Genomic DNA, 13,565 nt, shown 5'->3' with positions numbered 1-13,565 from the left:
GGGATCCTCTTACTAATCAATGGAATGGTCCAGATCCTGTATTAATATGGGGACGAGGGCATGTTTGTGTGTTTCCTAGGGACGCTGAGGATCCTCGTTGGGTGCCTGAGTGCCTGGTGAGATTCTAGGGATCCGGACCAAATGGAGAACTCCCTTCCTTCCATTATGGATCCGGACCTGATGGTGAATTCCCTCCCTCGCCATACGAAGAGAATGCGACTCGACAACATCCTGTTCGGAATTTAACCGCTTTTGTTATGGTTGGTGTTCCATCACCCTATGCTATTCTTACTGGTTCTGTGTACGTTTTCGAAAAAAAAGGGTTTTATGACATACATCGTGATAATTGTAATTTGACAAATTGTATAACCACGGGGGAGTCCAATCGGGGATTTCTTCTTGTTCATCAGCCTCCCTTTGTTATGCTCCCTGTAAATGTTGCAGGTCCTTAGTATTCTAATTCAGGTTTGCAGGTCATGAACTTCCCCTTCTTTTACAATGGCCCAAGCGATTTTTGGGGCTACTTATGGCTGGAATTACAGCGCTCATTGCAGTTATTGCTTCTGTAGCTGCTTCTACTGCGCTGACTCAAAGTATCCATACTGCCACATTTGTGAATAACTTAGCCACTAATGTCTCTAATGCTTTGGGAACTCAGGACTCTATTGATAGAAAATTAGAAAGTCGTGTTAATGCATTGGAAGAAGTTGCTCTTATTCTTGGAGACCAATTAGCTGCTTTAAAAACTGCCTTTTCTATGCATTGTCATGCAGAATTTTCTGCAATCTGTGTAACCGCTAAGCCATATAATCATTCGCAATGGCCTTGGCCTCAGATTAAGAATCATTTACTGGGAATTTGGTCTCATTCCAATCTATCCCTTGATATTGTTCGCTTACATGAGGATATCACAAATATCCAGCATGCAGTTCCCCTAGATGTAAATCCAGTGGAAATTGCTCGAGACATATTTACCCAGATTACACGTACTTTTGCCCCGAGTTCTCTTATTAACCTCCTTTATCCTATAATTGTTATTGGTATTTTAATATTATTGTGTATTTGTTGTTTTCCAGTCCTCCTGTGAACTGGCTTACGAGCAAATGCAGAACTCCGAGTCAGACTCTACCACCTCACATTAAAAAATAAGGAAGGGGGGGGGGCTTCCCTGGTGGCGCAGTGGTTGAGAGTCTGCCTGCCAATGCAGGGGACACGGGTTCGAGCCCTGGTCTGGGAAGATCCCACGTGCCGCAGAGCAGCTGGGCCCGTGAGCCACAATTACTGAGCCTGCGCGTCTGGAGCCTGTGCTCTGCAACAAGAGAGGCCGCGATAGTGAGAGGCCCGCGCACCGTGATGAAGAGTAGCCCCCGCTTGCCACAACTAGAGAAAGCCCTCGCACAGAAATGAAGACCCAACACAGCCATAAATAAATAAATAAATACTTAAAAGAAAAAAAAGTAAAAGTCTATTAATTAAAAAAAAAAACCTTACCCTCATGCTAAAAAAAATAAATAAATAAGGAAGGGGGACATGTTGGGAACCAGTTGCAAGCTGACACAGTCCTTGCAGCTTAAAGCATGACAAAGTCCTGCTTAATTCTTGACAGGACCCGAAAGAGTTATTAGAGAAGATATGAGTCTTGGACCGTGAGGTTGCTTGCGGTTTCTCTAACTATAGTTTGTCCTTGGCATGTTTCGGTAATCACAGTCTGTTCTCACGCATGTTTATATTCTGGTTCGCAGAATATTTTGTACTATAACTTCAACATTAAGGAAATACTGTCCGATGATTCTGTCTTGTGATTTTAACAAAAATGTGTATTGCCTACTGCAATCTATAAAAAGAGTTTTGATGGGAGATAAAGTGTGTGTGTGCTTGTACACCACCCTCCTGACCCCGTCTCTTCTTAATCCCCGCACCTGCTCTCAGGATTTGTTCCTCAGTCTAACAGCGACTGACAAGAGGGCATTATTTTGGGGAAAGAGTGTTTTCTCTCTCAAGATATTTAGAGAGGAAACGCAAAGCCCACACAAGGCAGAAAATTTTCTTGTCTGAAACCAAATTCAGCAGGAAGCAGGCATCCCTCACTACTTTAGCCCAACTAGAAAGAACTAATGAGCAGTTATTTTCTGAGGCAAGTTTCAGACTATCTAGAGCTTCCTTCAGGTTAGTTGTAAGGTGCCCGGCTGGAGGCCTAGGCTGGTGGTCAGAGGGACTGGCAGTGACTGGCCAAGACGGTATCAAGACTCAGGAGGCTCCAGCTTGAGGCAGACCTGGAAAAGGATGGCCCTACAGAATTACCATAAGAATATAATTTACACACACGGCTGAGTGGCCTGGTGACCCGTACTGAGCCGCCCTGATAAATATACCACATTGATGTTCTACAACTGAGCTGAGAAAAGAGCAGTAACCTATCTTCCTTCAGGTGCAGAAGCAAAGAAGATGGGGTGGAGAGAGGGCCTGGGAGGCTTCTGTAGCTTTATGTGGCAAAGTTAGCCTGATGAATTCAGAATTTAGCAATTCTGAGTTCTCTTTTCTTTCAGCTTAAACACAAAAGCCTAAAACAATTGCACCTCAAACAGAAGGATCTTGGAATTCACTGCTCTTTGTAAATCCTGATACATCTCCTCCAGATACCAAAGCGGAATTTCCCCTCCAATGATACTCATTGGGATTCATCGCTTTGCCAGCTACTGTTGTACCTAAGGTGGACAGGGCCCCTCCAGGTACCAGCGGAACACTTCACTATGGTTCTGTGTTACAGAAGCACCTGGTCCTTCTCTGAAATAGGAATCACTCCCCTTTGGTTATCCTGTCTCCCCGCCAGCCTTTGTCTGCAGAACTCCTTGACTTTATGTGGAAGGTGCTTTTCAAACTCCCAGCCCTGTGTGCTAAGTTTTTCTCCCAGAAATGCTCCTAAAGTGCCTCTCCCTGGTTCAGGACCCAGAAAACCCAGCTCAGTCCCCTGACCCAACTGGCTATCAACACCCTCCATCCGGGTGGGAGGGAAGGAGACGCAAGAGGGAAGAGATATGGGAACATATTGTATATGTATAACTGATTCACTTTGTTATAAAGCAGAAACTAACACACCATTGTAAAGCAATTATACTCCAATAAAGATGTTAAAAAAAACCCCAAAAAAACAAACAAACAAAAAAAACACCCTCCATCCCACCATCCACCGGGAGCCCATGGATCATGAAAATCTGTATTAATCGTCCTCTTCCAAACCCTTTCACAGCTCTACCCTCTCTTTCCCCCAAACCCTCACATCGCCACCCAGGACTCATAGCTTCCCTTTGCTAATACAGTTCACCTCCCAACCATCGTATCTCTCCAGACATAAGCATAACTGCCTTTCCTCCACCGTCAGCCAACTGTAGACCCCTACTCTACCTTTGGATTTGGAGGAAGGTGTTGTCACCAGGAAACACTAGGGCAACCTGCTGAATTTGCTCTGAGAGTAAACATCTACCAATTTAATTTTTCAGGGCTGAGCACATAACGAGAAGCTGACAAAACGACAAGGAGAATGTGATGGGAGAGGAAGCTGGGAAGGAACATGGAGGGCCTTTGAACAGGGCTGGGTGGAAAAAAGAAGGAGGTAATTGCTTATATCACAATATCCCACAAGACCAGTATTTATTCCAAACCTCCTCTACCTCTAGTTACTGCTGCTACACATATCATTGTCCTCCACGTTTGAACCACTCAGCTTATTCTAGGACCCTGGGTTCTTTCCCCTGGATCTGTGGGGCCACGTGAGCATGGAGTGCACCCACTCACTCAGGTGATAAGTCTCTGCACCTGTCTATTTAGGTGACTCTCCCAGGGCACCTTAGGAAATTGCAGAGAAGAGCTCCCTCCCCTCCCCTTCTCTCTTCTCTTCGTCCAAGGATTACACTCCAAGTACTTTAGAGGTTCTTAACATGAGACCCACAGATGAGCTTCAGGGGCTCTGGGAACCTCTCAGTATTGCATAAATCATTTGTGTGTGTGGGTGTGCAGTTTTCTGGGGGCAAGATTCACCCTTTTTCCCCTCAGATTTTCAATGGGACCCCAAAAAGGATGAGGAACCTGATTGGTCCTTAGCCTGTCTCTGGGCAAGTTACAGCCATGGTGGTCAGGTCCCAGCATGGTACCTTGGAAGCAGCCATCACTGCCGCCGTGGCCGCCACGTTCAAGCCTCGCTTCCCAAAGTGCACAAGGGCGTCATAACTTCGGTCTTTTGCCTGGACCAGGCAATCATCGATTTCCTGTCAAAGGAAACCAGAGGCACACTGAGTTGGAAAGCTCAAACAAATCTCTGTTTTTTCTCCCTTCTCCTGAGCGCTGAGCTTTGGGGCTTGCCCAATCACTGATTCTCTCTGGCATTGCCATTAACTGGCTGTCAGACCTGGGCAAGTACTTAGCCTCTATTCACGGTTCTGTCTTCTGAAAAATGAGGACCCTGGCGGCACCTAACTTGTGGAGCAAGGTGAGGATTACATGCGATCATTCCAGGAAAGCACCTGACACGGTGGCTGGTTTCAATAACCAACAACCATTGTCATCTTCCTTATCTCAAGGAGGTCAGGCCCCGGCAGCTCTGAAATTCTATTATTCCATAGCTATTTCATACAATATCCAAATCCTTCCCCATGTATATATCGATGGGAGGGATTAGGACGTAGAAAGAAATAGGTGTTATTTTTGTTGATAGAGAAGATCATTTTACAGATAACAAAATAAAAGCAGAAATTAGAAGTCATCTAGCATCATACCACAAGGTAAAGGTGAGGTGGGAAAGAGGATTGACATCTACTTCAGGGACCAAGACCAAGTAAGATATTGGTTTAGTTCAAATTTGAATCAACGCTGGCTCATTCTTTTTGTTTGTTTGGGTTGGGTTGGGTTGTTGTTGTCACTGTTTTAAGAAAACAGCTGTTGTGTAATCACAGGAGCTCATTGCAGAGTTCAGTCAATGACGCTTGGCCTCCATTTCATTTGAAGTTCAGCACATTGGTGCACTTCCTTTGCTTTGAGGTATGCAGGTGAGCAGTCAACCCCCTGCCTTGTCCTTGTTTAAGCTTCTTCAAGAAGTCACAACACTAAGTTTCCATTGTGACCCCTGGCTGACTCCAGAAGTGATTCTTGGCAGCTCTTAAGAGTCAGTCACCTTCATTTCAATGGAAATTACATTGGCAGCTTCAGGGTAAGTCCAGTGTTTGGAGAAAGGGAAGTAGGAAGAATAGAGATTTGATAACCAGGTCGAGACAGGGATTACCATTCCTCAAAATCCACCCGCTGAGACGGGGAAGTGTGTCCTAGTTCCTAAACGGATTCTCAGAAACATCTACAGTAGGCTGCTCATCCAACCGATATACTCAAAGGCTTCCCCTGGAAGTCCAAAGTATCCAACTTTCAGAAGCAATAGAAATGAATATATCAAGCTACCAACAGTGCTCCTAATTCACACTGTAGAATCCTACCACACAATCAGTTTAGAAAGTCATATACTATCATTAATGAATTATACAATGTTGGACCCAGTAATCCCACTCCTGAGAATTTATTCTAAGATAAGAAGTCAACAGAAGGAACTATATACTATGTGTGGTGATTGTCGTGGGTCATTAGGAAGACCAAGTGAAAAAGGATGATATGCCATGGTGTCTAAGATCTCAGAAGATAAATATTGCATCTGCTCAGCTTTTTTGTTGTTGCTTTTTGATTTGGAGTGGTTTTTTGTTTTGTTTTTTAATATACGCTTAAAATTTTATTTTAAAGAAACGTTTCACAGACTGGATTGAACTTAAAAAAGGAGCTACCAAACAAATTAATAAGACAGAGGTCATGTTTATTTTAGTGGTCTCGGCATCTACTATTGTATGAAATCTTAAGAAAACAATGGAACAATCCATTGAAAGCAAATCCGGCAAATTAGGTTCAGTGGAGATGTTAACAAAAAATAATTTTATAGACAGTGACATTATCTTATAAGTAGCTTAAATTTCTTTTCAAGAGGTGTAAGTTGTAATTCTTCCTTGAATCCTTAGTTATTGTTGACCCCTTCCTGCAATTTCTCCCTATCTTATTTTTTCCATCTCTGACAATAGACAAACCTACATTTTCATTTCAAGGATGTATGTGAAGTACTTTGAAGCGAAGCAAACACAAAAGATAAACAGCATGAAACAAATTATTATGACTATTCTCATTAATACTTATTGACTGATAATTACTGAAGTAGCAGGTATTTCATTGGTAGCATACATTTTATCATTGAACAATAAAGCAAACGTACTAGAAATTTATTATATTCCAGTCTCTGTTAGCAGCTATCTGGGTACAAGTTCAAATCATTTAATCTCTCTAGGCTTCAACTTTCCTGTTTATGTTAAGTTTTTGAAGTATTTTAATAGTCTATGTAAAAATCCTATCTGCAAAAGGATAGGGGCTGAGCCTGATAAAAGGAAGGAAATTCAGTTTGGGGAGTTGAATTATGAGTGAACCTTTTCTGTTTTTTATTTCAATGTATGGAAATGTTTTACAATAAATAATGATGAATAATATCCTTTTGAGAATTTCACCACTATTTCTAAACAGGTCATAAAAATAGACTTAAAAAAGAAAGATTAGAAGGAACAAATGTTGGAGGCGGAAAATAAGAGTCAATTGAGAGTCTCCTGCAATAAAACAATCTGCCTTTTTTTTTTAAATCACTTTAAAAATTTTTTTCACTCGCTGGAAGGAGTGCAAGGCAGAGCAACATAAATTACCTTTTCTTTTGAAGACAGCGTGGGATGTACAAACTTCCTATAGAGGAGGCTGGAGCCTTTTGTGTAGGGAGACAGCAGCCAGGCTACAAATGCTATTTTCAGTTCATAATAGAACGGAAACCTGGAGAGAGATGAGAAAATACACATTCCATTAGGTTCTCGGCAACTCCGCCCTGAGCCTTTGAAACATGAGACCTGGGGGCATAGACACCTCTCCTGCCTGCCCACGGCCGCCTGGCCCCCAGATTCCCATGAAGGTGTATGCACACACAAGCACATCCAAGGCACAAGCCCAAGGCCTCTTGAAAGCCAGTTCATTTTTTTCTTTTTTTTTTTTCTCTTTGTCCATACAGCTCAGCTTGTGAGATCTTAGTTCCCCAACCAGGGATTGAACCTGGACCCTCAACAGTGAAAGCACTGAGTCCTAACCACTGGACCGCCAGGGAATTCCCAAAGCCGGTTCGTGTTTTCTTTTGCTGTCAAGCAAGCCAGGGACCTGGGGTCTCTCCAGCAATCACCCTATGACCGTGCTTGACAGCAGCTGGAGCTTCCTTCCGAGCTCTGCTCATTTCGGTTGGAGCCGGGGCTCCAATAGGCCCAGATGCCACAACCAGCCGTGCCCAGTTTCCCGGTCATTCACTCTTCACTGGAGGCCAAGAAGGATTTTCAGTAGGGCGGAGCTGACAAAGAATCGCCAGACTGAGAATGAAAGCCTCCCCTCCTTGGCTACCTTCTTAGTCCCCAAAGAGGCAGGGATGGGGGCCCAATTCTTGCCAGGAAAGAGGACGTTACTCACCCTGCTCAAATCAACAGCAGGCTGGAGGGGAGGGGGGGAGGGATCAATTAGGAGTTCGGGGTTAATATATACACACTACTATATATAAAATAGATACCAACAATGACCTACTGTATAACACAGGGAACTATATTTAACATTTTGTAACAACCCATAAGAGAAAAGAATCTGAAAAAAATATATATATATATATAACTGAATCACTTTGCTTACACATGAAACAAACACATCATTGTAAATCAACTATACTTCAACTAAAAAAATTAAATTTAATTAAAAAAACCAACAGCAGGCAAAAAGGTCTTGATCTTTTTGGTGCCAAAAGAAAGAAGAGATCAGGGGCTTCCCTGGTGGTACGGTGGTTGAGAGTCTGCCTGCCAATGCAGGGGACGCGGGTTCGAGCCCTGGTCTGGGAGGATCCCACATGCCGCGGAGCAACTGGGCCCGTGAGCCACAACTACTGAGCCTGCACATCTGGAGCCTGTGCTCCGCAACAAGAGAGGCCGCGATAGTGAGAGGCCCGCGCATCGCGATGAAGAGTGGTCCCCGTTTGCCGCAACTAGAGGAAGCCCTCGCACAGAAACGAGAAACGAAGACCCAACACAGCCAAAAATAAATAAATAAAAATTAAAAAAAAAAAAAAAAAAAAGAAAGAAGAGTTCAGGGTACAGATAACACACGATTCTGAAGTTTAAAGTCCTGCATGCCATTCGTTTATGCATCCCATAAACACTCACCCGGCACCCATACGTGGCAGCTGGTGCTGAGCACCAAGGAGACAATGGGGAGCAAAGAAGGCCTGACCCCTGCTCTCTTGGAGCTTCCAGTATAGCGAGAAACATAGACAAGGTTCTGGCGTCCTTGGAACTGGTAGTCCAGTCAAGGAAACAGAGATTGCTCAAATCATCACAATTAATATAGAATAGCAACCTGAGACAAGTGCCATCACGGGCCTCTGCTAACCCATGTGGTGCCTCTGCACGTGTGAGGAAAAGCCAAGCCCTTCGGCTGGATGCAGTCCTGCGAGCACATGGCTTGCAAGCAGGGCTTCATCCGAATTTCAGCTCCACTCGCCTCCTTGGCCAGATATCTTGTGCTATGAACAACCTGTGCAACCATACTTGGCAGGCCGGATGTGTATTAACCATATTTTTAAACTTTCTGTACTCTGACGCTTTGACATCTTGGGACCTTGCTGACTCTGGAGAGACAGCCTCTCCCATGGAAACCACAATACAGTCTCTTGCCCACACTTCCTGCCTCTGCGTCCTGATCAGCCCCGTGCTTCCCCATGTGGCTCTGCGCAGCGGGCTGTACCTCTAGGGATCTGTGAATATAACGAACTTATTCCTTCATGATAGTCATTTCTGTGTCTGCATGTCTTACCAGACCTGAAAACAAAGTCTGGGTACCATCAAAACAGATGCGATGAGGGAAAGTGACACCTGGGCTAGTCTGAGGAATCAGAAAAGTATACCCCTCTCAGGCATCCTTCCTGATAAGAGAGCCAAAACAAAGAGAAATTTCTAGCAAGTCGCTTCAGAGCCCTTTACCTCTCAGGTCACTCCAATCAGCGGCTCCACCCCCTCCTCCTTTCCTCATCCTAGTTCACTGCCCTCTGCTTCTGGCAGGCCCTTCCTGAACATTCCCTTAGCAACTAAAGGACACTTTCATGTCAAGATTGTTTAATGTTTCACAGCCAGAAAAGGGAAGGAGCTGAAGGAAGAGAGGTGTGATTCTCCCATAATTGAACACTCTGGTGATGAACAATGAAGGAAGTTTTGTCTGGAAAACAAGTATCTGTCAGCCCCGAGGGACAAATGAACCTGCAAAGCTCAGGCATCAACCCAAGATTCACGGATAATCCCAGGGGGTTCTGTCACACTGCTGCTCTTTTGTTTATTACGTAAAAGACGGGTTTTTTAAAAAAATAGGTCATGCGTGCACATAGTTTAAAAAATTCTAGAAGTCCCAAAGAGTATATAGCAGAGTCTCCTTCCCATCCTGGATGCTTTTCCAAAAGCATAAACATCACCAGTTTCTTGTGCATCCTTCCAGAAGTGGACTAGGGCTATGATATACAATTGTGTGGGTATATATGACTCCCGTAATGTCCCCCATGCTCACCTAGTGGCATTCTCTGCACCCCTCCTACACCTTGCTTCCCCCGACCGCACACACACGATTAACAGTACACTTTGGGGATTTTTTTTTTTTGTCTGCGCCGCGTGGCTTGCGGGATCTTAGCTCCCCAGCCAGGGATCGAACCAGGGCCCTGGCAGTGAAAGCACGGAGTCCTAACCACTGGACCGCCAGGGAATTCCCCAGGCCTCACTCTTCTTTTTTTTTTTTTTTTGAATTTTTGAATTTTATTTCATTTATTTTTTTATACAGCAGGTTCTTATTAGTCACTCTTCTTAATGGCTGTGTATGGGGGCATGAGCATCTACCCAGACCCCCATGAATGGATATTTACAAAGGTTACACTCTTTGGCTACTACAACAGAGCTGCAGTGAATCTCCTGGAGCATGCTTCTTTACGTACCTATGCTAACGTGCCTTTAGAAAAATGCCCAGAAGTGGAATTTCTGCGGGCATCTGATTTACAGATAGAGGTTGTACCTCTGTGCAAATATAGGTACAAGAGTCTGATTCCCCACAGTCACACCCCCACAGTGTAGGACCAACCGTAAGAGCCTGTCCCAGGCTGGGCGGAGGTGTGGGGGGGTGAACATTAGATCCTGAGCAATCCTTCTGGGCTGCCAGAGACCCTTTATTCTCTGGCCAGCCTGCTACTGAACCTCCTGTTCTTCAGGATCTTTCCCGGGTGCCCCATCCATGCTGACGCAGCCTTTGAAGACCTTCCTGCCTCCTAACCTTCTGGCTTCACCTCCCAAACCTTCTCTTGTCAGGCTGGCAAAGCATCTCCAATGACCAATTGGGGTAGCAGACTTCACTTGGTGGTCCCCTGGCATCTCTAGACCAGGACACAGAGGGCTCCTCTGTATTCCCCTGTCCACTTTGGGTGATGGAGCTTCCTTTGAAGCGAAATCAACCAGTTGTAGAAGAATCACAATGGAATGGGTTTGTTCCTTGGGCAGAAAGCTGACATGAATATCCAGAGAAGAAAAAAGGAAGAGGTTACAGCCTGCTAATTCTCAACCTTTCCAGGACTTTGGTTAAAAGTAGGCTCCTTTAGAGTCTTTTCTTAGTAGCAAAACTCGAATCTCAAGACTGCCTCCTACTGTTAGCAATCACTACATTTTCTTTCAATTTCTCTCCTCAAGCTTTTTTCCTGCCCCGGTTTCTACTCAAAGATAACCACTAGCTTATTGATTGATTCATTCAATTGAATGAATTGGGAAAATTCTATTGAAAAGCTGGGAGGTGAAAGGTCTGTGCTAAGCAGTTCAGGGAAACCAAAGTTAGGTTAGGCATGTCCTCGCCCTTAGGGGTTTATCACCTAGCAGGAGAGCGGAAACCAACAGGTGACCCCATAATGTGCAATGTGATACGGAACAATGTCTTAGTGAGGATCAAGAGCCTTGCTTCTCTCCAAATCTCCATCCGCCGCTCACAAACATCCACTTCATAATTCTTACTGTGTACCTGGCATCAGCTCAACCTTGGTAGGCCCAAAGCAAATCTCTCAGAAGTCTCTACACATTACTCTCTGGTGGGTGAGGGCCCTCCCCTTTGCAGATTCAAGTGAGGAGATGACCTTAGGACTGAGTGGGCCTCGAGTTTTAGTCTAAGTTGCCAGTGACTGTCGGTAAGGCATGCGGGCCACCTGAGAAGGTCCCTGGGGATGCCAGCTGCCCTGTGGTATCAAAAGAAGCTTAGAGCTCCTGCTGAAATCTAAAGCCTCACGCCACAGAACATAAGTGGGAAACCTCCCTACCTCTCTAGTGTGGAACGAGATATCCTGGGTAGGAGTAAAGGCTGTGTATCTTAGCCAGGACAGGAAAGGAAGGGAAGAGCGTGGACAGAGGGAGGCTAGACAGACAGACAGACAGACAGACACACACACACACACACACACACACACACACACACACACTACAGCGGAAAAAAGAATCCTGCCTCTAAGCCACCAACATAGAAGAATAGAGGACAAGATGAGGCACCTACTTCACAGCAGAAGAAAAGTATGAGATGGGAGGAGAGAGAGATGTACTCCACACCTGTGCCTCACTGGGACTGGCAACGCCCCAAGGTGAGCTTCCTTCCCAGAAGGCTGCTTAGAGGTGCTGACTCTGACTAAACCACCTAGCACCCACATGAAACTGCACACAGTAGGTTCTACAAATATATGGAGATGGTGGAGACACCTCCTCGACCAGCCTCCCCAGGAGCTGCCTCCCCTCCCCCGGTCCTAGACATATTCAAGCAGGTCCCCAGCGGCCTTGTTTGTACTAAGTGACCTCTAGGTCACAGCTGACCTAAGCTGCGCCAATCAGATTGTCCACCCTTGGAGAGTGACATTTTGAACTGGGAGGCCCTCAGCATGGGCGTAACCAGTGCTGAGGGGAGTGACGGGCAGCTGAGGGACAGAAGGAAAGTCCCTGAGCTTCAGAGCTGGGGTCCCCGAGGTGGCCAGCTTCTCTCCTTCCAGTTCTTAGTTGTTCAGCTTTCCTTCCATTCCATGATTTACTCCAGGATCTACCAACAAAGTCTCACTGTTTTCTCTTCTTTTCCTTAAGTTAATTAGAGGTGGTCTCTGTTGCTTGCTAGAATGGATCCGGGGCCTCAATAACCCGTGGCCCATGGGCCAAATCCATGGTGACAACCTATGTTAGTAAATAAAGTTTTACTGGAATACAGCCATGCCCACTCATTTACATACTGTCTACGGCTGCTTTCGTGCTACAATGGTAGAGTTGAGCACTTGTGAGAAAGACCATATGGCTCTCAAAACCTAAACTATTTCCTATCTGGACCTCTACAGAAAGAGTTTGCTGATGCCTGGGTTAAAAGTCTCAGCCTCCCACCTCAAGACCCAGTGTTTCGAACGCTGAAGTGCACGTTATGTCTACTGCCTCTGGAATCATCACACCAGGACCAGGCTCTTGCCATGCATCACAAGAGCCTCCAGGTTGGGCTACTCAGATTCTGTGTTTCCCAGAGGTCTTGGGGTATCTTGACTCTACCAACACAATCACCACCAACCAAGTCAACTCCCAGCCATTGTACCGCCATCCCAGCCTTCATTCAAGAAGTGAAGGACCCTGCACATTCCATAAGGATAAGCCCTTGAACTGCCCTGACCTTGAGGACGTGTTTGAGGAGAAAAGGCCAGATGCAACCATCACATCCAAGGCATACGCAGAGCACTGGGGTGCATGGGGCAGGTGTAGTCTCTCTATCCTCCCAATGTAACACCTTCACACTTGAAGGGGTAAGGGTTTTCGAAGAGGGTTGGGCAAGTGACGAAACTGTCAAAAACACATACAATTAATGTGTATAGAAAATTTCTGGAAGAAAACACAACTAACTTTTTTTTTTGGCCTTGCGGCTTGCGAGATCTTAGTTCCCCGACCAGGGATTGAACCCACGCCCTCAGCAGTGACAGCGCAGAGCCCAAACTACTGGAGCACCAGGGAATTTCCAAAACACAACTAACTTTTTAAAATGTATTTATTTTTGGCTGCATTGGGTCATCGTCGCTGCACACAGGCTTTCTCTAGCTGTGGCAAGCGGGGGCTACTCTTTGTTGTGGTGCGCGGGCTTCTCATTGTGGTGGCTTCTCTTGTAGCGAAGCACGGGCTCTAGGCATGTGGGCTCAGTAGTTGTGGCTTGCAGGCTCTAGAGCACAGGCTCAGAAGTTGTAGTGCACAAGCTTAGTTGCTCCGCGGCATGTGGGATCTTCCCAGACCAGGAATCGAACCCGTGTCCCCTCCAGTGGCAGGTGGATTCTTAACCACTGCACCACCCAGGAAGTCCCGAAAACACAACTAACTTTTAACAGTGGTACTTCTGGGGAGGGAGCTGAGGGACTGCGG

General features: G+C 45.6%; 1 protein-coding gene across 4 annotated transcripts in view; it reads right to left on the bottom strand.

Moving 5' to 3' along the window:
* The window catches only part of REEP1 (receptor accessory protein 1), a 113,912-nt gene that overhangs the window by 32,530 nt on the left and 67,817 nt on the right, over positions 1 to 13,565 (bottom strand). For all 4 annotated transcript variants that reach the window (XM_036873239.1, XM_036873236.1, XM_036873237.1 and 1 more), the window contains exons 4-5: positions 6,768 to 6,888; positions 4,149 to 4,262 (exon numbers count right to left, since the gene is read on the bottom strand). In XM_036873239.1, coding sequence (XP_036729134.1) covers positions 4,149 to 4,262; positions 6,768 to 6,888 — 235 coding nt within the window. The remainder of the gene's footprint in view (positions 1 to 4,148; positions 4,263 to 6,767; positions 6,889 to 13,565) is intronic.

The sequence above is a fragment of the Balaenoptera musculus genome, chromosome 13 (genome assembly GCF_009873245.2).
Source record: "Balaenoptera musculus isolate JJ_BM4_2016_0621 chromosome 13, mBalMus1.pri.v3, whole genome shotgun sequence".
Lineage (NCBI taxonomy): Eukaryota > Metazoa > Chordata > Mammalia > Artiodactyla > Balaenopteridae > Balaenoptera > Balaenoptera musculus.
This window is presented reverse-complemented; position numbering and strand designations above follow the sequence as displayed.